Source organism: Borostomias antarcticus (genome assembly GCF_949987555.1).
Source record: "Borostomias antarcticus genome assembly, chromosome: 13".
Lineage (NCBI taxonomy): Eukaryota > Metazoa > Chordata > Actinopteri > Stomiiformes > Stomiidae > Borostomias > Borostomias antarcticus.
Window position 1 is genome coordinate 10,427,315 of NC_140246.1, and position 24,408 is coordinate 10,451,722.

Below are 24,408 nucleotides of genomic sequence, written 5' to 3' on the forward strand. Positions count from 1 at the left end.
ATCAGAGAGGTTATTGTAAAGTGCTTTATAAGTGCACTCCATTTACCATTTAATTTACTGTAAGTAAACTTTACATCCATTTAGTCCGACTCATTTTGGTTTGTGTTTTCTTAGGGTGAAATTGGTGAGAGGGGACAAAAGGTACGCATATTAATTCACACATAATTACATAATATCATTAACTCTAATGCATGTTAGTTCATTAATCCAACACATTACCTCTAAATTATGATTATCAGAGGTCACTGTTGGATGATTCAAGTAATTTTTTGATACTGTCCTTGTGCTTTATAATTGGCTATAGTGAATGTTCTGCTGTTTACTGACTGTGTGATGACTCTAGGGAGAGCCAGGAATCGGTCACAGGGGCCCAGTGGGCCAGGCTGGTCCACCAGGACAGAAGGTAGACCTCATCCCCAACCTGTCTGTCTGTCTGAATGTGTGTGTGTGTGTTCCTTTTTGTTTGTTTGTCTGTCTGTCCGTTCGAATGTCTATATCTTTCTCGTTCTCTGTCTCTCTCTGTTTATTATTTGTTTTATTTTTTTGTTGCTATTTTAATTTCAATTTAATTCAGTGAAGTTCATTAAGATAAAAAAGTTAATGGCTGACACGCCTCTTTAACATTGCGTGGAAGTCCGGGTCAGTGCCAAAGGAGTGGCAGACTGGGGTGGTGGTCCCAATATTCAAAAAGGGGGACCAGAGGGTGTGTGCCAATTACAGAGGCATCACATTACTCAGCCTCCCAGGGAAAGTGTACTCTAAGGTGCTGGAAAGGAGGGTCCGGCAGGTAGTCGAACCTCAGATTGAAGAGGAACAATGCGGATTTCGTCCTGGTCGTGGAAACACTCTCTTCACTCTCGCAAGGATCTTGGAGGGGGCTTGGGAGTTTGCCCAACCTGTCTACATGTGTTTTGTGGACTTGGAGAAGGCTTACGACCGGGTCCCTCGAGAGGTCCTGTGGAGGGTTATGCGGGAGTATGGAGTGAGGGGGTCCCTACTTAGGGCCATCCAATCCCTGTACACCCAGAGCGAGAGCTGTGTCCGTGTTCTCGGCAGTAAGTCGATTTCCTTTCCGGTGGGGGTTGGCCTCTGCCAGGGCTGCGCCAATCCTGTTTGTGATTTTCATGGACAGGATATCGAGGCGCAGCCGTGGGGAGGTGGGTTTGCCGTTTGGTGAGCTGGGGATCACGTCACTGCTTTTTGCAGATGATGTGGTCCTGATGGCATCATCGGCCTGCGACCTCCAGCACTCTCTGGATAGGTTTGCAGCTGAGTGTGAAGCGGCTGGGATGAGAATCAGCACCTCTAAGTCCGAGGCTATGGTTCTCAGCAGGAAACCGGTGGTGTGTCTGCTCCGAGTAGGAAATCAGTCCTTACCCCAAGTGAAGGAGTTCAAGTATCTGGGGGTCTTGTTCACGAGTGAGGGAACCATGGAGAGGGAGTTTGGCCGCAGAATCGGAGCAGCTGGTGCAGTTCTGCAGTCGCTCTATCGCACTGTTGTAACGAAAAGAGAGCTGAGCCATAAGGCAAAGCTCTCGATCTACCGGTCTATCTTTGTCCCCACCCTCACCTATGGTCATGAAGGATGGGTCATGACCGAAAGAACAAGATCACGGATACAAGCGGCCGAAATGAGTTTTCTCCAGAGGGTGACTGGGGTCTCCCTGAGTGATCGGCTGAGAAGTTCAGTCATTTGCGTCGAAAGGAGCCAGTTGAGGTGGTTCGGGCATCTAGTGAGGATGCCTCCTGGACGCCTCCCTAGGGAGGTGTTCCAGGCGTGTCCGGTTGGGAGGAGGACGCGGGGCAGACCCAAGACCAGGTGGTGGGATTACATCTCTGCACTGGCCTGTGAGCAGCTAAAGATTCCCCAGGCAGAGCTGGTTGATGCTGCTGGGGAAAGGGAAGTCTGGGGCCCACTGCTGGAACTGCTGCCTCTGCGAGCCGACCCCAGATAAGCGGACGACGATAGACGATGGAGATAATTAATGATCCAATATTTGAGGGCAGGAACAATTCTATTAGTAGTGGCAGGGCAGTACACACCCAAATCCACAATCACTAGTACTACTGAGTAATGACAACACACAAAACAATTAACATCTGCTGTTTATTTGTATCTCTCTCTCTCTCTCTCTCAGGGTGAGCCAGGTGAACTAGGGCCAACCGGTGCTCAGGGTATCCAGGGTATCCGTGGTAACCCAGGGATGCCAGGTTCTCAGGGACTGAGGGGCCAAACGGGGGACCTGGGGGAAGCAGGACGAGAGGTAACGTCAAACACCACATTCAAACAAATAAACAAACACTTTATTGTCAATTCACTTTATTGAAAAATAGAGGTCCCGGCACTCACGTTTTAGTAGAAAAAAAGTTTAATTAGGACAATGTAGACAGTGGACATTTCGGCGTGTATGCCTTCCTCAGCATGTGAATAACAGACAGACGACAAACTGAATAAATACTACAAGCTAGGGTAGTATAACCAATCAGCATAAGCGCTCACTAATGCGCAATATCTATCAGCTGTCAGATAATGCACCACACAGGTGTCCAACTTGGCTCAGACAAGATCCAATCAAGGAATGTTGATGTCATTTAGATAGAGAACGAGTTTGACAACAAAAAATATATCAGTTACATGTCAAAAGGACAAAGATAACACCATTCTAGAACATTCCATAGTAGAAACGGACAATTACTTGATACAGCAACAGAAATATGTGAGAATGTAAACATAGAACAAAGGGTCAAAGGTTGGCTGATGGCTGAAACGAAAAATGACAAAGTATATCCCAAATCACTACAAATAAAATACTAAAAATTAAAAAATCAAAAGTCAGGCGAGGTACCGTAGGGGGAGGAACGGAGAAGAGAAGAGGTGATATGATGTCGCAGGAGCGATCGGAAAAGAACTATAAAAGACTGAATGGAAAAGATGTAAATCATATGAGCAAAATGTGGGCTGCAAAAGACAACAAAATGAAGAAATAAGAAAAATAAGAAAAATAAATAAATAGTCCCATAACCAAATGGGTTGAGACTAATGGGCGACTGTAGCTCAGTTGGTAGAGTGGGTCGTTCAATGATCGAAGGGTCAGTGGTTCAAATCCCAGCTCCGACTGTCCACATGTCCTTGAGCAAGACACCTAACCCCAAATTGCTCCCAATGAGCAGGTTAGCACCTTGCATGGAAGCTACCGCCATTAATGGGTGAATGAGAGGCCATTGTAAAGCGCTTTGAGTGCCGCTAAGGTGGAAAAGCGCTATATAAGTGCAGTCCATTTACCATTTACCATTTAATCAGCTATTAAAGCCTCTCAATTAAGTGGGCCTAGAGAACTGCCCTCAATGCTATCAAACAGGTGTGCTCTATTCCTGTATGAGCAGACTAAGCTCCCTCAGGCTGTGAGGAAGAGCTGGTTGCAGCAAAAAAGATATAAAGAATAAAAAATCATACAAAATGTAATACCATACTAATCTCTAGAGGAAACAACCCAATTGAAGTTCCTCGTTAAGTCCCCTTGGGCTTTCAGTCCGCAACCAGTAGATCCAGGCTGCTTCTCTCTGTAAAAGTCGTCGATCCCTGTTTCCTCCTCTTTTGAGGGGTTCTACTACTTCAATTCCCTGAAACTTCAGAGAGCAGACATCATGACCTGTTGCAGAGAAATGTCTAGCTGCTGGGGAATTTTCATCGTTGTTTCTAATCTTACTTTTATATTCTGAAATACGTGTTTTTAGTTCTCTTTCGTTTTACCGATGTAAACTAGGCCACATGGGCATTTAAGCAAATAAACTATGTATTTGGTTTTGCATGAAATTCTGTGTTTAATGTTGTATTGCTTGTTCTTGTGTGGATGTGAGAATGTGTCACCTTTTATCATAGCGCTGCATTGTGCGCAGTTATGACACGGAAAGTTCCCACCAGGTAGGCTAGAAAGAAAATGAGTGAGCGCTTATGCTGATTGGTTAAACTATCCTAACTTGTAGTATTTATTCAGTTTGTCGCCTGTCTGTTATTCACATGCTGAGGAAGGCATACACGCCGAAACGTCCACTGTCTACATTGTCCTAATTAAACCTTTTTTCTACTAAAACGTGAGTGCCAGGACCTCTATTTTTCATTGTTCTATTCTTCGACCCGGGCACCAGCGCGTTATAGCGGACTGGAGTTGTGCGAACTTTTCCACGCCGTTCTTAATTCACTTTATTGTCCACGATCAGGGGGACAAGGGAAGACGAGGGAAGAACGGATCACCTGGAACTCCCGGAGCACAAGGCCCACCTGGGGTACAGGTACGAGGAAACATGGTCATGCTACCCATAGTTTGGAGTAAAGCACCACAAAGCATGGGCAGGGGGGTGGAGCCAGTGCATACCTTTCAAATCCAACTGCATTTGAACATTATTTATTCGGGAGCATATAGTTGGGATTAAATGAAAAACTCATTAAGGTAATACACTTTGCCATTTGTGTAAACAAAAAAGTTAAGTGAAGGTTAACATGGAAGGAAGTCCAAGTAAATCCCACCTTGTGTACCAGATATGCTAGCACAGGGCTCTTTAGCAATACTTGAACAGTGGAAATCTGCGGTCAGTGACCATCCAGAGGCCAAATTAGCCTCTCCACACAGGTCACTATCTGCGCGGGCCAATCAGCATCCTATTGAAAATCCGATAGGATTCTCATTGGTGTCCACTAATATCATAGCTAGTTCACAGAAGTTATTGTCACAGTGAGAGCTTCTGGGTACTCAGAATACCCTACCCATAAAAGCAGCCTTACCCTGATGAAGGGTTGGCATTGTTTATGTGACATGACGGATGTTCTCACAGGGCCAGCCTGGTGTGCCTGGGGTGAAAGGAGCAAAGGTAAGACAGCCTGGTAGAAAGATCTGAGCATTTAGCACCCTGTCTACATGGGGAGGTTTGCATAGATTTTCTGCAGGAGATTTTAAGCGTTTGAGCTTCAGTATTCGTCTTTTGGCATTTCCTCCAGGGTGACAGTGTCCCTGGAGAGCCAGGCGCCAGAGGTGTGGCCGGGATCCCGGGTCGAAGGGTGAGACCGGGCCTTCTGGACTTCTACTCTTGATAGAACTGTGCTTCTTGATTCCAATCTAAATAGATAGCTACCGTAAAGTTGGACTTAGATTTTCACATATCTTCGTTGGTCGGCGACAGGGTGAAAAGGGCACTGCAGGTGTCAAAGGAACTCCTGGACATATAGTAAGTGATTAGTATCACCTCTTGTGTCAGCATGCACTGCAAGGTCTTGTAGTTTGAGATATTGATTTGAAAAATACACTCCGTGTCTGCAAGCCATGTTGAGACAGAACTTGTACTTTCTTTGATCTTGACCTCTGTCTCATAGGGTCCGAAGGGTTTTGCAGGCAGCAAAGGAGAAAAGGTACATATCTACGTTTCTCTTTCCCTTCTCTTTCCCTCTATTCATACTCAATACAATACATTTTCAAAACATATTTTTCTACAGTCTAGTAGTGTTTCACAGTTTTGACAAGACTGATGTTTCAGTTCAATCAGAGTACCTCCTTGAGTTCTCCCTCTCACCGCGCTCCATTGAAATGTTAGATGGCTATCTCTCCTGATCTCCTGTCGATTCAAGCTGGCTTTTGAAAAATCTGTCTTTCAACTATATTCTGCCATTGTTACCTTTGGCCAGCCTGAGTGGGAGAATGAGAGGCTACACTGTGAATGACAATTGAGAAAGGGAAAGAGAATGTGATGTAGCAGCCTAAGGGTTAGAACAATGGAAATATAACTATGACTAAGTATAATTTATGATTATACCGCGGTTATCACAGATATGAAGGAATATGTACTTAATACATTAAATCAACTTGTATGGGGCACCACCCTGTTCTGTACAGGGAAACAGATAACCTTTATCAATAGTCTAATTTATCAATCTCAGGAGATCTTCACTCATTTAAGTGACCTAAAGATCATGTGATGACGCTAGGATGTGATCAAAGCTTAATATTTTTATTGAAGTCATACTAATCAATTATCAAAATAATATGAAAACACAATTCAATAATAGATGGAAAAACAAAAGTGGCAATATGAAAACACAGCAGAAATGAAAAGAATGATGTCATAGGTTATCACAGCCTATCCTAGATCCTCTAAGCTTAAACAACGTTTGGCATCAACACCACACACAGTAGAACGCTAGATGACAACCTTACAGTATAGTGTGCTGGAAATCGAGGTGTTCGATGATGGTCGGTCGCTCGCTTGATGTTTGCGGAGTTTAATTTCAGCACTGCTCGTTGTACAGCAACTGAAATTAGTTTAAAAGTTGCAATTCCACAGATACAGATTGAGTTTCATCAATCAGGCCAGAGCCTTAAGGTCTGCTGACCAACTGCTGTTGGAGATGCCAAAAACAAGACTTAAGTATAGAGGCGACAGGGCCTTTGCGGCGGCTGCCCCCAGGCTATGGAATAGCCTGCCCCTTCACATTAGATCCTCCCAGACTCTTGAGTTTTTGAAATCCTCCCTAAAAACCTACCTTTTCTCCCTGGCATTTTAAGCAGTCTGTGGTCAAGCCTTGTTTATGTTCAATGTCTGTATTGTTTGCTGAAATTTCCTTGTTTTTGTTGAGAGATGTTTTTACCTAGGACCCTCCTTTGTACAGCACTTTGGTCAACTACTATCATTTTAAACGTGCTTTATAAATACATTTTGATTTGATTTGGTACTTAAAAAGGGCAGGAAATTGGGTTGTGTCCTGTTTGCATAGACAGCACCAATTGGTCACTCACACAGAGTGAGGAGTCTGTGGGCTGCTTTGACCCCACCCACTTGGGATCATAAAAAGGGGAGCCAAGATTCTCTTAAGAGTCTGGAATCAAATCATATCAAATATCCCTGATATGGTTTCAACATATTACATTTCCCCAACATGCATCATCATCTGATTCATGATTTTAGCTTCGGATTGATACCAAAGCTTGCTAGGTTGACTTCAGCAGCATAGAACCAGTTATTTACAACACACAGTAACAATTGGTTACAAATACAATGCATCAATGGCTACGTTTACATGGACAGTTTAATTCCCTTTTCATTCGGAATGAAAGCCCAATCCTATTAAAAGTGATCATGTAAACACCTAAATCGGAATGAAAATGGCCAATGCGATTGAAAATCTAATCCGATGTAAGGGGCTGGTGTAGTCCAATTCTCAATCCGATTGAAATAATTTTTCGTACATGTGTACGCTTAATCGTATTAAATTCATTCCAGTCTTTCTGCGCAAACTCCTTCTGGCACGATTACGTACATAGCGCGAGAAGATGGATCTGTGCCTTGTTCTATGCAACTTATATCAATTTGTCAAAAATATTGATTATTTTTTTATGTATAATGTGTGCATATGACCTTGATGCAATAACACCTTTGTACTTATATTTTCTACAATAAATGGAAAGAAAAGAATGTGTTGTTGCTGAGTGTTTACCTCAGGGGGATGTACAGTGATGCCCCCGAGATGAGTGGTAGCCTGAATTACCGTTAGCAGGTCCCGTCACAATCCCTTCTCCTCCTCAACAGACGAAGGGTAAGCAGTAAAAGGTTTTGGTCATACCGCTGCTTCACGAACAGAAGCAAAATTAGTCCTAAAAAAAGGCATAAATAATGTGGTCAACCATCTTGCTGCTATCCGGAACGAGGACAACAGTGTTTTCTACCGGTAAACGTAAACCCCTGTCTAATCAAAAGCCTTCCCAGCCCCAAACCTTACACGGACCCGAATAAATGAGATTAAAAGTGTCTCATACAAACCCTTATTTGGAATGACTATTTCCCATGTAAACTCGCAGGAAAAACTTTCATTCCGAATGATTTCATTCTGATTATTTCATTCCGAATGAAAAGCCATCATGTAACCGCAGCCAATGCCCATACTTTATTCCCAGGGCTTATTCTCATGGTGGTTGCATCACATACTTTGGAGAAAGTAAGTAGTAAAAGCACTTTATTAAAGAAACAAGACAAAAAATGTTCATACTCCTTTGTTTCACTGTGTGAGTCTCTGTTGGACCGATGTGGCCTCAGGAATGTTGCACCATGGATTTATTACTCCAGGGGGGGAAGAGAGGAAGACCATGGCGAGGAGAGAAAGACTTAAAGGAAAATGCTCGTTTTTGACAACCTGGACCTTATTTACGACATATTATAAGAAGTTTGACTCACCGAGATCACTTTTGTGTTGTTCGGAGGCCTGTAGAAGAAATTTAAAATCCAGCGCGAGCCAGTATATCCATGTAATGGCGGCGCACGGGGCACTGAGAATGCAGTTTCTCAAAATCCATTTTCGGCCGCTAAACGGTTGTTTTCATCAATCAGATTGGATGAATCTACAGTAGAGATTCCTCAACGCGAGCCATTGTTTCGGTTTTCAAATACGTGGTCTGTAGCCTCTGTAATATGATCTTTACACGCCTCTCCCCCACTTGCTCCAGCACGCATGCGCACAGGCCAGCGCGCAGACTGGCTATTCTCCGGCTCACATTCTCTGCGCTACGATCGGATTGTTGCTGACGAATGACGACGACAATATTCTCGGCACCAACAACGATCGTAGCGCAGAGAATGTGAGCCGGAGAATAGCCAGTCTGCGCGCTGGCCTGTGCGCATGCGTGCTGGAGCAAGTGGGGGAGAGGCGTGTAAAGATCATATTACAGAGGCTACAGACCACGTATTTGAAAACCGAAACAATGGCTCGCGTTGAGGAATCTCAACTGTCGATTCATCAAATCTGATTGATGAAAACAACCGTTTAGCGGCCGAAAATGGATTTTGAGAAACTGCATTCTCAGTGCCCCGTGCGCCGCCATTACATGGATATACTGGCTCGCGCTGGATTTTAAATTTCTTCTACAGGCCTCCGAACAACACAAAAGTGATCTCGGTGAGTCAAACTTCTTATAATATGTCGTAAATAAGGTCCAGGTTGTCAAAAACGAGCATTTTCCTTTAATGGTTTGCAAAATCCCATTTCAAAGAACCAGTCTTTGCTAAAAGGGTTTTGTCAGGTTTTACTGTGCGTTTGACAGGAAACAGTCTAAACGAACTATGTTCCTCCCTGCATGGCCTCCCATTGATTAGTCACTGGGTAGGGGAGAGCAGGATGTCCCGTGCTGCCAGATCTTAATCAGATATCACCAACATTCCAGTCAGTGAGATGGTCTCACAATATGGTCTGTAGAATATTTGTCATGTCCATAATCTGCTACAGTGACTACCTGATACTGTATACCTCAGTGTCTGTGTATACTACAGTATATATAGCTTTTAGTGAAGATCCTCTACCAACATGTCTCTCTTCACAGGGTGGCCGGGGATTTCCAGGGATCAGAGGGGAACGGGTACGATACACGGATGACTTACTGTTATTTAAATTATCATTCATTTGTTATGGTTAATTAGTTTTTCTGGTAGTTAATGGTACATTTCTGATGGCTTTATTTAGGGTAGCCCACTCCAAATCCAAGGACCACGTGGATACAAGGGCCCCAAGGGAGAAGGGGTGAGATCCTGTGAAATGGTCCCCCCAAGAAATCAATCCATTTCTATGTAGCCCCTGCTCTGATAGATGTTGCTAATGCATGTACTGTATGTGTGTATGATGGAGTTGTGTGATGTTGTTTGTAGGGCACTCGAGGACCCCCTGGTTTTGATGGAGATAAAGGAGAGAAGGGCGAGGACGGGCCTCCTGGCTTCAAGGTCGTTCTGTCAGTTGAGAGAAGACCTAATACATATATTTACATAGAGGAATAGCTCAACCATTCAATTTGATTAAATTCAGTTTATAACAATTAATAATAATTTAAGTACCTGTGCTTATTAAAAAAAGTGACGTTTAATTACTTTAGGGCCTCAAAGGAGATGTAGGAACCAAAGGAGCCCTGGGCCCGTTTGGAGTCCGAGGACCAGTTGGACATAAGGTTAGCAGCAGGGGCGGAGCTAATGGTTCATTGCAGAGGGGGCGGGGACCTCATAGTGGGCCCCTATAGGCTGTATGGTGATGCAAGACAGATCCAAGGGGAAACTAACGTAGACGGAACGGAAAGAAATGCAGAATACAATTAGGTGTTCTATTTCAGCATCATGGGACAGTGCCATGGATTTATCAATAAATGGTGGCCTGCTGATATTTAAGCAACACAACTGCTGATAGGCTAATTCAGTACCATGGTTGGCACCATGGATTTTACCCTTAATTTGCTCAAACCTCAGTCAGCTAAAGGGTGAGAAATATGGCAGACTGAACTAGTGGGCAACCAAGGATCGCAGGCAAATACACAGTAACTAATTAACATTCAGTGTTATGTTAATTACTGTTACATAACATTAATTAACATTCAATGATGTTGTTGGATGTCCAGTATCATCAACATTGATGCATGACAGTCTTGGGAAGCAAGCTGGTTACCCATGAGGTCTGGTGTGAAGGAAAGAGAGAACAATAGAACCAGCACTACTGCTCCTTATGGTGAGGTGAGCACAGGTGACCACACTTGGTCCTAATTGGGATCTGGTGAAATACACCCCAGGCCTCTAGGGGCAGTGGTTCTACCGGATTGCACTGTGAGGGTGAGGAAGACTGCACTGTGAGGAATTCATAACAGTGGGCCCGGGGCGGGAACCCCTTTGGCCCCCCGCTCCCTCCACTACTGGTTAGCAGGATTTTTTACACCTGACCTGAAAGCCAAGCTCAATTTAGACCCTATCTAATAATTACGTGTTCAGTGGTACTATCACATTAATGTTGTAATTTGATATTATGTCGAGGTACTCTAGTATTCTTTATGATTGTAGGGAGACACCGGGGAGCCTGGTGCCAATGGAGTAGTGGTAGGTCACATTCCCAAATCACAATCTTTGTCCATATACAGTTTTTTTTGGATTAGAGTGAAAATAAATGTGCACTTGATAACTTCTGAGTGTGCCTGTAACTTCTTGTTATCTTGTTATCTGTCATGATGATGTCATGATGTCACACATGGTGCGTTAAAGCCTAGTTTATACTGTATAAGTCAAGCTATGGCTCATGGCGTGCATGCTCACAGGGACATGAGCCATGAACTGTAGCTTGTCTGATACAGTATAAACCAGGCTTAACTGGCTCATTGTTGTCACAGGGTCGCAATGGGGACAATGGTTTGGATGGAGAAAAGGGTGACAAAGGCGACATCGGGCTTCAGGGCCAGAAAGGAGATCAGGTAGGAATGTAGAGGGTTCTAAGTAACATAGGATTCCACTATAATCCCTTATTTGCACCAATCAGTTGGAAACAAGACATCAAATCAAATCAAACTTTATTTGTATAGCGCATTTCATACACAGAAACATAGTGTGTACTTGCATTCCCAGGGTGACATGGGGGTACCTGGTTTACCAGGAGACACTGGGGAGAAAGGAGAGAAGGTGAGGAGTTACCTGATTAGATCAGAGCATTATTATTACAGTTATGACCATGATACTAGCGAGTGTGGCTTTTCTGAATGCTGGTACTAATGATGAGTAAGGATGCTCATTTTGTGTCGACTGATGCACAGGGATTCCGAGGCCTACCTGGGCGCATGGGAAGCCCAGGATTGGACGGAAAAAAGGTGAGCTACTGATGTAGAGCTTTGCTGTCCTCTGAGCTGGTGTGCAGGGATAGTTAGTTGTAAGAGAGGGTACAGTAGATGATTGAAAGTAGCTGATTGAAAGTTACAACTGTGGTCCTGTAACACAGGGGGATAAGGGGTTTGCCGGAGACCCTGGCATCCCAGGTCTCAATGGACTCACTGGACGGAAGGTAACACACACACACACACACACACACACACACACACACACACACGCACACAGTAACCACAAGCATTGGTACTAGTTCACTTATTTGTGTAACATCATTAAATGTACTAATAGGGTGACAAAGGAGATGGAGGTGTTAATGGGATGGATGGAGCAGCAGGCCTGAAAGGAGAAAAGGTTAGTTAAAATCACCTACAGTTCGGTCCATAAATATTTGGACATTCAAAAAATTTTAATCATTTTGGCTCTGTACAACACCACAACGGATTTGAAATGAAATATTCAATATGTGCTTTAAGAGCAGACTTTCAGCTTTAATTTGAGAGTATTTACTGTACGTCCAAATCAGGTGAACGGTGTAGGAATTACAACTATTTTTTATATGTGGTATCCCCCTTTTTAAGGGTAAGTAGTATGTAATTGGACAAATTAACATAATCATAAATCAAATTGTCATTTAATATTTGGTTGCAAATCCTTTGCAGTCAATGACAGCCTGAAGTCTGGAACCCATAGACATCACCAGACACTGGGTTTCATCCCTGGTGATGCTCTACCAGGCCTCTACTGCAACTGTCTTCAGTTCTTGCTTCTTCTTTGGGCAGTTTCCCTTCAGTTTTGTCTTCAGGAAGTGAAATACATGCTTAATTGGATTCAGCTCAGGTGACTGACTTGGCCATTGCAGAACATTCCACTTTTTTGCCTTGAAATACTCTTGGTTGCTTTTGCAGTATGCCTTGGGTCATTGTCCATCTGCACTGTGAAGCGCCATCCAATGAGTTCTGAAGTATTTGGCTGAATATGAGCAGATAATATTGCCCGAAACACTTCAAAATTCATCCTGCTGCTTTTGTCAGCATGTTTTTTTGCTTCCCTCTGGAATATGTAGGGGTGGGACGTGTGGGACGGGTGGGCCCCCATTGTTCTCTGTAAAGTGCATTATGTTTTGTACCTGATTTGGATGAAAATACCCTCAAAATCTTTTCAGCATTAAATTTCTGCATTAAAGATGCACTTAAAGCACATATTGAATGTTTCATTTCAAATCCATTGTGGTGGTGTACAGAGCCAAAATGATGAATATGGTGTCAATGTGCAAATATTTATATCCAGTTGTAGTTCAGCAAAACAAACCGTGTCTTACTTTCCTGGCCTGTGCAGGGTGCTGCGGGTTTCTCAGGGTTCCCGGGCTTTAAGGGGTCTTCAGGGACTCCGGGTAGGAATGGAGCCGCGGGCCATCCAGGGCCACCAGGGCTCAAAGGTGAAATGGGACCCAAGGTATGACTCATTGACATACTGTTAGTAGACTCTCTCTCTCTCTCTCACACACACACACACACACACACACACCGATATTACATACAGGGACACAAAATACTAAAAGTGCAGTAAGTATAGAATCACAATTCTTGGACCAGTGACAAACTTTCCTTTTCATCTTTCAAGGGTACAAATAGCAGAGTCTCTGCCATATATGGTGGCTGTCTACTGTATGACTGCAGAGACAGAGCAATACTTAGCAAGGTGTTTAACCCTCATTTTGGGCATTCCCAGTTGCTGGAACCCTCTTACGACCAACCTACACTATATTGCCAAAAGTATTCACTCACCCATCCAACAGATGACAGAGCGACTGCCACTGGACTCCAGACCAGTGGAGACGCTTTCTCTGGAGTGACGAATCACGCTTCTCCATCTGGCAATCTGATGGACAATTCTGGGTTTGGCGGTTGCCAGGAGAACGGTACTTGTCTGACTGCATTGTGCCAAGTGTGAAGTTCGGTGGAAGGGGGATTATGGTGTGGGGTTGTTTTTCAGGAGCCGGGCTTGGCCCCTTAGTTCCAGTGAAAGGAATTCTGAATGCTTCAGCATACCAAGTGATTCTGGACAATTCCATGCTCCCAACTTTGTGGGAACAGTTTGGGGATGGCCCCTTCCTGTTCCAACATGACTGCGCACCAGTGCACAAAGCAAGGTCCATAAAGACATGGATGAGCGAGTTTGGTGTGAAAGAACTTGACTGGCCTTGAGCCTTGACCTCAACCCGATAGAACACCTTTGGGATGAATTAGAGCGGAGACTGCGAGCTAGGCCTTCTCGTCCAATATCAGTGTCTGACCTCACAAATGTGGAAGAATGGTCAAAAATTCCCATAAACACACTCCTAAACCTTGTGGAAAGCCTTCCCAGAAGAGTTGAAGCTGTTATAGCTGCAAAGGGTGGGGCGACGTCATATTAAACCCTATGGATTAAGAATGGGATGTCACTTAAGTTCATATGCGTGTAAAGGCAGATGAGCAAATACTTTTTGCAATATAGTGTATGTGTATGTTCTAGGCTGCCAAATATGAACAAAAGTAATCTGTACCCTAGCTTTGAGAAGGCCTTCAGGAGAGGTTGGTACTTAATGACCATAACAGCTATTCAAGATGTGTGACATTGACTCTGTGACCTGTTCAGTGGTTTGATGCGAACAATGAGGAGCCTGAGGAGGAAACCAGATAGATAGGTTGAGTCTGGTGGGAAGGACTAGCTTTTACTGTGAATGTGACAATGCCCTCATTGAGTGCAGTGTTCTTGAAGAATGAGTGAGAGACGGAGTTATAAGAGGAAGAAAGAAATGTAACTTTTCCTTGAGGTCTTGGTCCAGTCCAGTGTTGCTGTTGTCGACGTTGTTGTAGATCCATGAGTGTTCGCCTGGCACCTGCAGGTGTTAGTAGGTGACTGTGTCCACCATTATGTTTATGATTGTTGCTTTAACATGGATGTGGGGGTCAGTTATAATGTCCTCTGAGACCCTCAGTCCCAGAGTCAGACCGCGCCCACTCCAGGGACACTACTGTTCGGACACAGAGATCATTCTGATCTGGCCAATCTGACCAGACCCCAAAACCAGCAGAGCGGGTGTGCAGTTTCCCGCTGGGTTTCCTCCTGAAACTACCTACCCCACCTTTAACTCTCTGACAGATGAGGCTATTTCTGCAATGATGGGGGATCTTCAATCAACACACAAAGTTTCAAACAGAATCGCATGCAAATGCCTCCTTTCAGCAACAATTAGAAGCCTCTTGATGTTGCTTGGCCAGATCGTTAATAGGGACTTCCCCAGGGGACATTTAATTGGGGTCCATTTTGATGCATTGCATATTTAAAATCTGTAGTGGATGAGAATGAAAGTAATTATTAGTTATACTTTGGCTGAAGAGGAATACTGTCCCTTGACCTTGATATCATTGTAGATGTTGGGTGCAAAGGAATTTACAGGCTGAAAGAGGTTACTCTAGGTCTGGAGACAGGCTGAGAAGTGTGTGTGTGTGTGTGTTTGTGTGTATGTATGATCTCAGTGGATTCATGGTTTTTCTTCAGGGAGCAAGGGGTAGGCGAGGTCGAGTGAAACCTTGCCTGAAGGGACCCTCAGGCACTCCTGGACAAACGGGAGACAATGTAAGCCCCTCCCAAAAAACTCAATCCACAATCCGATAACTCAAAGACCGTATGCCGCCGTTAGTGTGTGCTTTTGTAGTATGGCCTTTGAGATGACAAACTCCTAAACTTAACCATGTCTTGTCATAGGATAACAACTGTATTATCCTATTTTGGTTAGTTGCCATTTGTAGATAAATTGTCATTTAAGCTTGCTAACGATTTTATACATTTATGTTAATCAAAGGGGGGGGGAATCCACACTCACAAAATAAGTTTTAAATGACGAATGCCAGAGGGCTGAAACAGTCTGTGTCTGCTATCCATTAAAAAGAAAAGCATTTAAAGCTTGTTTTGCGGGGATTTCCCCCCTTTTTGATTCTGCATGACTTTGAATCTGCACCCGTTATGAATCTAAGTCTTGTGATTTGAGTGTGCCAGTCCTTTGTAGCGTACATTTATGTCAGACATCATTTTCACTGACTGCACCTGACACTATTGCTTCCTCTGCAGGGAGAACTTGGTCCTGAGGGAGCTAAAGGAGAGAAGGGAGAACCGGGTCTCTCTGTAAGTATGGATTGATCTCTCTGTCCTCCCTCTCAGTCTGAATTCATAATATTCATGCCATATATCTAAATAGACCACGAAAGCCAAAAGAATAAGGAATGACTTGAAGACAGTATGGTTGATCCACTCATAGGCTTGTGTTGTGCCCCTACTGTAGTAGAGTGACAATGCTCTGTTCTCTCTCTGTGTTGAGGTTGAGATGGTGAAGGAACTTGTAACACAGGAGGTAGTGGTGAAGTGTGGTGAGTAGGTGTGTGTGTGCGTGTGTATGTTTTTCCACATGCGTAAAGGTAATGTACGTGACTGGTGTACAGTATGTGAATTTGGTGTGTACTGTATGTGTAACCCCAAGTCTTCATATATAGGCATGCACTGTAAAGTGTGTGTGTGTGGGGGGGGGTTGTGTGTGTGCTCTAAGCTCCCACTAATGTGGCAATGCCCCCCATGTGTTCCACCATCTGTTGTGTTCTGGTGTACTGTTCTGTTGTGTGCTCTCTTTGGAACAAGCAAGGGACACTGGAGTCATTCACAAACATGACGCTGAACAGTCACGCACAAGACTTGCTGATTACTAATTAAGGAGCCTGGAAAAGAAGTGGCCGATTACACATTATAAGGGCATCCTTATTTCTTAACATCGACAGCTCTAGCTTATGCTGCGTTCCTTTTGTATCAGAGCTCCAGATTTGGCACCTGGGATGACATCAAAACGCAAAACAAAAAACACTTTCGCCCCATCTTTGTAGTTCTAGCCAAGTTAGCCATTATTAGCAATACCAGTAGATAACAACAAACTATGCTATTTTGTGCATACGCACTTCGTAGCAACATTGTCCACTGATAGAAGCTGGACTGTGTGTACGACTGATTTAATGAGACACAAATAAGACAGAAGCGCTAATAAACAGTCTTATTACAGCTTTCACTTATTGTTGATGCACAGAGTATCCAAGTCGGGGTAGATTTTTTATCAGGCAAACTCCCAGACAGTGAAGGGGCCATCATCAATATTGAGATTTGTAAGGACTGCAGGTATCTCTTCCTCAGCTCCATCCACTGTCAAATGTGTGCCAAGGAAATTCTGGAAGTGAGTGAACCAGGAGTTCACCCTCTCCTCAGGGCTGTGGCCCGTAACCTGTCCCTCCTTTGGCCTTTTGTGCCCACTCATCTCATTTATGACCATCCATGACTCCCTATACTGTTGCTCGCCATGTGCTGCTTCCACTCTCTGCACCCTCTCCATCAGCTCCTCCCCCTTGATCTTATCATAAGTATCGAAGAGAAGCTGTTTGGCCTCATTCAGTGCCTTACGATTCTCCATAGTCCGCTCATGCTCAAAGCTTCGGCCTGCATCCTCCCCTTTTTCACGTGTCACCACGACCTCTGAATGCTTGGACCTCAAGGAGATTCTCTTCTTCTCTGCTACTGGCACACACATCCTAGTCGCCTCCACGTTTGCGTTACGTTTACGTTTCGATGAACCGCCTGTTTTGTCCTCACCCAGCAGTTGAAAGCGATTTCTCACCTCCACTGTGTGCCTGGCTTGAAGGTCAGGACTTGTCGAGAACACCTTCCAGTCGTATCGGATCCTTGGGCCTGGTTTGGGAACCCTGAGGCTCAGTCGCACCCAGCTGCTGTCAACAATGTACAGGGAACGCCACCACAGTGCGATATCTGAAGAGTGCATTTATATATCAAGACTTAGGCCATTCCTACCGAAAGTATACACATTAAGTACTGTGTGTGTGTGTGTGTGTGTGTGTGTGTGTGTGTGTGTGTGTGTGTGTGTGTGTGTGTGTGTGTGTGTGAATTGCAGGGATGGACTACCAGTTTGTAATGAAGCCAAAGGACCCAATTACTGAGAGCCTAACGACTGATGAGACAGGAGAGATGGGGCACGTTGTGTCATCCCTCACTCACAGCATGCCAGAGCAAGGAAGGGGGGAGGAAGAAGAGGAGGAAGAAGAGGGGAAAATACTTGAAGGAGTGTTGGTATCCACACCTCCTTCCCACATCCCTCTACAAGGGGAAGACTCCCCAGCCTATGACAACCTCACTGGTGAGCCTGCACAATATCACGTGAATTCTTCATTTTCATCAGGAAGATAGTTTTCTTTTTTTAATTTTTTTTCATTAGATCCCACTTATGTGTCCCACTATCTATCAGACCCTGGGGCAACCTTATGCACACTGTTATATTACTTCTGTTTGTGCTCTTTGAATATTTGTTTTCAGTTTAAAGAATGCATTACAACAGGCAATTACAAGGTACAGATATATAATTATATTGTTCGAAAAAAACATGTGTTATACTGAATGATATTTTACGAGGGTACATTCATATGAATCACAATAAAATGAATTATTGGCTTTACTCTTGAATATAACTAATAAAAGGGCATAGGTGACACTCCAATGAACATAAAAAATCCTCTTAGGGAAGTTTAATTTTATTTTTATTTTTTTGCTACTTTGAAAACCATGGCCGATGCCGATAGCCGATGTTTATTTTATTTTATTTGTATTCCCCCTTTTGTGCCAGGGAAACAAAGAAATTAAGTGTTTGGTTCCAAAACACCAATTTTCACAGTTGCATAATAGGTAGGCTACCTTTATCTAGGTGTGAACTATTTCTGGCATCATATTTTAAGATTAGGCTATACATTTTTGTGCAAAGCAAAATGACGTATTCACAGTGTAGCTGGAATGGAAATGGCATGAGGGTATGATTTATCATACCATGAAATCAAACTACACGTGCGTTTGTGGCATTACGTCACAGATCTCCTCCGATATGCAGCTGGGTAGGCTACGTTTTGCAACAAAAAAAGCCGTAATTGTTGCGACATAACATCGGCCACTGCCATCGGTGAATGTCATTTTATTTGCCGATGGGCCGATGGCACTCAACAAGGCCAACATCAGCCGATGCCGATGTTCGGCCGATGCATTGGTGCATCCCTAATATATATATATATATATATATATATATATATATATATGAGAGAGAGAAAGAGAGAGAGTCTGAGAACATACTGTTTCAGAGTTCATTATCTTCAGCCCTTAGGCGAGGCTAGCTTTGTGCATCCCAATTTTATGTTTTATTCCAGGCTTGTGGTAAGCCATGCATAAATAATAGACTAACATTGCCATAGTCAATGTCACTCTGTTGTCCATGGACATCCATATTCATGAAATGTGGGACAGTGATGCATCATACCGAGATTTTTAGCAAGGTATATAGGACACACACACATGCGCACGCACGCACACACGCATGCACACACACACACACACACACACACACACACACACACACACACACACACACACACACACACACACACACGTAGAAGTCAATATGTGAATGAATCATAATACCTCTATGAATATACTGAATATGTTAATGAGTAGACACTGTCCCAGCGCAGATGATGTGGTGACATTAATCAAATCCCTCTATGTTGATGAGTAAAGTGTGAGCGGAACCCAACGGCCCCTGCTTACACCTAAATAGTTTAATCCGCCCATCTGTAAATTAATGAGTCCCTCTTGCCTCCCGCTTCCAGACGCCGGCGTGGACGGGGGAGTGGAGTGGGCACCGAGGCACAGGAGAAGGGCAGAGAGAACACACTCGCCAGGTTTGTGATGGAGGGATGAAGGGGGTTTTAAATTCGATACCCCATCGCTCGTTCTTTCTCAGTTGCATGCTTTCTCTTTGCGGCTCTTTTCTTCCCCAGCGGCCTCTCTAGAGATAGGACCACGGTTTTATCCACAGATCAAAGTGTGTTTGTGTCTGTGAACTTATGAATGGATTTTTGGATTGAATGATACAAAAAAGATGATGTACTGTAGTTATGTGAACAGAATAATTGGCTCAGTCACTGAAAGATTCCCAACTTCCGAAAGGACGTTGCTCATTCAAATGTAAAGTGTTTAGTCACTGAATGTGTCCTAGAGCGTAAATGATTCTTCCAGTATCACCCTCTATCATTATGTCTAACTTGGCAACCTGCCATGCCAAATCAGTGAAGACTAGAGCACACTGACCGCATTTCATTGTTACACGATGACTAAAGTCAGTGAAGGCTATACAGCAATTGCTGCCCCAACCAGTCCACTACGTCAAGAATGATGCGACAGTTACGGTATGCTACATGTGTACCAGTGAGGCCCTTTACATGTCCATCTCACATTTCTACCTTTGACCCCCCCCCCCCCTCCCAGACCTGACCCCTGACCCCTGCCAGGATCCCATGTGGGAGGGGGCGTGCTCAGAGTACATCCTGCTGTGGTACTACCACCCAGACTCGGGGGACTGCCGGCCCTTTGTCTACGGGGGCTGCGAAGGCAACAGGAACCGCTTCCCCACCAAGCAGGAGTGCCAGAGGTGGTGTGGGGAGGAGCGGAGAGGTATGGAACCAGTAGGAGGGGCTAAGGGCGGTTTTTAGAGGGAGGGGAGAGATGTGGGGGTCCAGGGAGGGTGTCTATGTGGGATTTTGGAATAGATTTAGGATCTAATCAAAAGAGTTATGCACTGCACTGATTGTACAGATATAGAAAATGTGGTCAAAATGACACTTTGGGCTTTTGTTTAGGGGTTCCATTACAAAAATGCTTTTTCCCCACAGGTCTTGAGCCCAAGAGGTGAAAATGTGTCTCCCAAAAAAGACTACTATTTTTGTAAATTACCCAATGTATATTTTTTTGCATTTTTGTGTAACTTTCTTTTTATATTTAAACCAAGCCAACATACAGGATCATGATTACATTTTATATCAACTACATTCTTTAAACTCACCATTTAAATGTTATGAATGTTTTTTTATTCTACTGTCTTATTTTTTTTATTAGTTATACTATTAATTATTATTGATTAGATCTTGATTTTGATCAACACCTAAAGCCCTGGTACTACTGTTAAATAAATCTGTCTCCACTTTTATATATATATATTTTTTTCTGAGACCTCCTGTAGGTTACATGCAAAGGCATAGCAGCACGGCTTAGCAAGAACCTAACTTTTGCTAATTTAACTAACGTTACTAACATTGCTAACTATAGACGGCTATCTACCATTATAGATGGGCCCCACAATAACATTGTAAAATTCAAAAACATGCACTGCATCCGTTTATTGTGTGTTGTCAGATATAATTATGAATGCAGCCACTACCAATGGCACTGGTATGTAAATTGATTCACAATGTTTTACTGTTTCACTTTTAATACACATTTAATAAAATATTTCACACCATTTTGAGTCCGTTTGAATGCGTCAATGTGTGTGTGTTTGTGTGTGTGTAACAGAGAGAGAGATAGAGAGATAGAGTGACTGCATGTCTGTGCACGCCCATGCTTGCTCATTACTGTATGTAAGGCGGTCTGTGTGGGTGGGCATCGTGACCTCATTTGCACTCATATTTGGATGCTGAAGCTTGGCTGAGTCTCTGATCTAAATGCTGCTACGCTTGCCTACTCTCAGCACTCCCCCCAATGTTTGTAACTCTCTCTACACTGGAAGGCGCTGAATCCATCCTAAGGTGCCGCCTCTCCTCCCTCCCTCCTTCCCTGTTTCGTTCTCTATCTTTATTCATACAGTAGACTACCTCTCTGTGCACTTTCTGTCTCTTTTCCCCCTCCACTCTAGGCTCTCCATTCTTCCTTTGTGATGCTTCACTTCAGCCGATATGCCTCAAGACCTCCTGTATCCCATAAGGACCCAATAGTAAAATGTCACCTTTGGTGGCCGCTTGCCTACCGACGACTCTGACCCAGTACATATGGCCCAGCAGCAGGGGGCGCCGTGAGGCAGGGATCCAGGTGATCGGCCCAGCGTGGGAGTGAGAGGACATACCGCCAGACAGACGCTGTGTAGCAGGGGATTCCTGAGAAGGTGTAGAAAGGAGAGCACATTTTGTGACATTACAATGTTCACCCAGCATCATACAGGCTCAGCAGCTTGTCAGGTAGCATGTCTACATAGAGATGACTGTTTCAATAACACATTCAATTAATCTCCCAGTACACGGATTGAATTAAGATGAAGGCCCTAACCTTGATAGCCTATCTAGTATCTACTATGTGTATGGGGCCCGCTTCTTGTGCATACACCCTCCTATACTCGTCTACCCAAGTCACAGCTCTGTAAAAAAAAAAACGCCCACTAACTGGTATGCCACTTAATGAGCTTATATCCTATTAACTGGTGCCATTGAGATGGACAGGTGCGCAATTAATTTCCCCAAGGAGTTCAAAGAACACTGTCAACGTGGGATAGTCATTTATTTCTGCGTTGGGTATGTCAGAGAAAGTTTTTTTTAACATTTTAGAGATTAACCCCCGTCTTCATTTTCGTCATTTCAGAGCCAATTATACCATGCGGGCTGGGCAGTTAGGACATTTTTCGCCATAGCCTACATTTACATAAATCTCACAGGATCAGTTGAGAGGCATGGAATTCAGAGTGGACAATGCACAGCCCTGCAACCCTCGTACCATGATTCCTATCATATAGAAGGGATTTGCCATGATGTATGTACAGTGGGTAGTTTTCTCCTTGTTTATTTATGGTATAGGCCTAATGCAGGTGACCAACATGAGATCACATGGTTGTACACAGGCTTTTAATAATTTGGATAAAATGTTCCTTTTATAGATTTGCTATCTTCTTTGAGTATTTTGTCTGGTTCAATAACCTATTGATTGTGAAGGTAGCTATTAACATCAATGATGGTGAGGTTGAAGGAGAAAACGGCTTCTTCTGAGGGTGTAGGTGAAGCCAACGGGAAGAACCTGAAGCTATCCATGGTGCTGAAAATCAAAGCGGACGTGTTTTCCCGTTTCAAAGTAGGCTACTCCTTCCTTATCATCACGCGAGGCATGCAAACCGCCTTGGGTTTAAATAATTTGAGGTTTTGCCTAAAGCGTAGCCAATGGTGCCATAGAGAGATGGAAATGCCCACTGATGTAGCCGGGCCTAATCTTGGAGAGGAGAGCCGATATGTCAACCGTATGACGTTAGTGCTGGCGCGTGATTGCGGTATGGTGGGCGCCTACTAAATAGAATCCGACCGAATGGACGAGCTATTCAAACAGTAATCAGACGGTGTAGCCTACACTACTAGAGAGAGGGAGAGAGAGAGGTAGTCTAAAGAGTTGGGAAGCCAAATTATTATAGAACTTGGGGATTTTGAAATTATTAAAAGACTATAAAGTGTTATTATTAGGCTACTAGTCATCTTGGTTTTACTTTTCTTATTTGTTTTTTTGCGTCGGATTCGACATTCCATCGGATAGGCTATATTTTAATTGCAGCGCACGGAACTTGTAAGTTGACTCGTTTTATGGTACCATATGTGCTCAGAATTGTAGCTATAATAACGAGACGTTCATTTGCAAATTAACGTATTCTCTCTTTCATTTCTAGGGCGGCATGTTATCGTTCCTGAGAACCCTCTTCGTGCTCGCAGTGCTGTGTGCACCAACATCTAGCCTGTGCCTCCGATTCTACCAGTCCAACCTTGTTTGCGACGAGATCCTTGCCGCGGTCGAGGGGAACGAGGTTCCCAGCGACCTCATGTCAGAAAGTTGGGCTGCTCTCTTCAAGCCCGAGGATGCTATCTCCTCTGCGGAGTCGCGGGAGAAACGGACATATCCTGCTTCAAACTACAGGTATCACAGTCAGACGCAGCTTAGGAGCAAACTGTTCCAAAACAGCCTAAAGAATGACCGACGGAGCAAGTTTACCCTGTCCTTAGACGTCCCCACCAATATCATGAACATCCTCTTCGACATTGCCAAGTCCAAGAGTCTACGCGCCAAGGCTGCCGACAATGCCCGTTTGATGGCTCAGATTGGACGGAGAAAGTGACTGCTCTTTTGGACAGCTTGAAGTCATTATGCTACCCAGATGACCTAGGGGTACTAGTTCATGAAATGTTAGTTATTCGTGTTTACAAATAAAGTTTGCTGGAAATTAATTAAATCATTTCTCGGGACACGAATCATGACCATGAAATTGTACGTTCATTGAAGTTGTCAATAAAACCTAAATATAAAAACAAATAGCCTAAAAGGTTGAGTTTACTTAGGTAGCCTATTCACACTGTTGACTATTAGCCTAAGCAAGCATGGCTAACCTATTTATTTTCGGCTAATTAATTTTGGCCAGGCTAAATTTATGTTTAAATCAAATAATGTATTGCGTTAACGCACAATTACGCAAGAATTTTGAATGTGATTAACGTTGAAATAACTGAAATAGGCTATTTTGAGTAGCCTATTATTTTGTAGCCTATTATTTTGGTAACAGCGCATTTGCCCTTGTCCATAAAGTTGTTGAGAGTTCCCAAAAGGACGAGTGATACAACCGTGATATATAGCCTAGACTAAAAGTTACGGGATGTTGGGTCACACGTTGCGACATCTGCCTATAGCCTACAGATACATAATGGTATATCTTCACTAAAGTGAGGATAGCTTATGAAGACTAAACTCTATTTAGAGTTTTCAAGGTAAATGCATGAAACATGTTTGGTTGTTATTTTTATAGCCTACTCAAACTGATTATTTTTCCTCAAATAAATGAAA

The 24,408-nt window shown here is 43.7% G+C and overlaps 1 protein-coding gene across 1 annotated transcript in view; it reads left to right on the forward strand.

Annotated features, from left to right (window-relative positions):
* Positions 1 to 23,689, forward strand: part of col7a1l (collagen type VII alpha 1-like) — a gene marked incomplete at both ends in the record, with an annotated part of 70,328 nt that extends 46,639 nt beyond the window's left edge. The window contains 29 exons of the mRNA XM_084447762.1: positions 115 to 141; positions 344 to 403; positions 2,139 to 2,264; positions 4,219 to 4,290; positions 4,831 to 4,866; positions 4,994 to 5,053; positions 5,176 to 5,220; positions 5,366 to 5,401; positions 9,354 to 9,389; positions 9,494 to 9,550; positions 9,676 to 9,747; positions 9,897 to 9,968; positions 10,843 to 10,878; positions 11,166 to 11,246; positions 11,398 to 11,451; positions 11,583 to 11,636; positions 11,765 to 11,827; positions 11,941 to 12,003; positions 12,988 to 13,104; positions 15,193 to 15,270; positions 15,763 to 15,816; positions 16,760 to 16,903; positions 17,063 to 17,184; positions 17,366 to 17,461; positions 17,739 to 17,875; positions 19,386 to 19,457; positions 20,044 to 20,229; positions 22,592 to 22,665; positions 23,246 to 23,689. Coding sequence (XP_084303888.1) covers positions 115 to 141; positions 344 to 403; positions 2,139 to 2,264; positions 4,219 to 4,290; positions 4,831 to 4,866; positions 4,994 to 5,053; positions 5,176 to 5,220; positions 5,366 to 5,401; positions 9,354 to 9,389; positions 9,494 to 9,550; positions 9,676 to 9,747; positions 9,897 to 9,968; positions 10,843 to 10,878; positions 11,166 to 11,246; positions 11,398 to 11,451; positions 11,583 to 11,636; positions 11,765 to 11,827; positions 11,941 to 12,003; positions 12,988 to 13,104; positions 15,193 to 15,270; positions 15,763 to 15,816; positions 16,760 to 16,903; positions 17,063 to 17,184; positions 17,366 to 17,461; positions 17,739 to 17,875; positions 19,386 to 19,457; positions 20,044 to 20,229; positions 22,592 to 22,665; positions 23,246 to 23,689 — 2,574 coding nt within the window. The remainder of the gene's footprint in view (positions 1 to 114; positions 142 to 343; positions 404 to 2,138; positions 2,265 to 4,218; positions 4,291 to 4,830; positions 4,867 to 4,993; positions 5,054 to 5,175; positions 5,221 to 5,365; positions 5,402 to 9,353; positions 9,390 to 9,493; positions 9,551 to 9,675; positions 9,748 to 9,896; positions 9,969 to 10,842; positions 10,879 to 11,165; positions 11,247 to 11,397; positions 11,452 to 11,582; positions 11,637 to 11,764; positions 11,828 to 11,940; positions 12,004 to 12,987; positions 13,105 to 15,192; positions 15,271 to 15,762; positions 15,817 to 16,759; positions 16,904 to 17,062; positions 17,185 to 17,365; positions 17,462 to 17,738; positions 17,876 to 19,385; positions 19,458 to 20,043; positions 20,230 to 22,591; positions 22,666 to 23,245) is intronic.
* Positions 23,690 to 24,408: the final 719 nt, after the last annotated feature.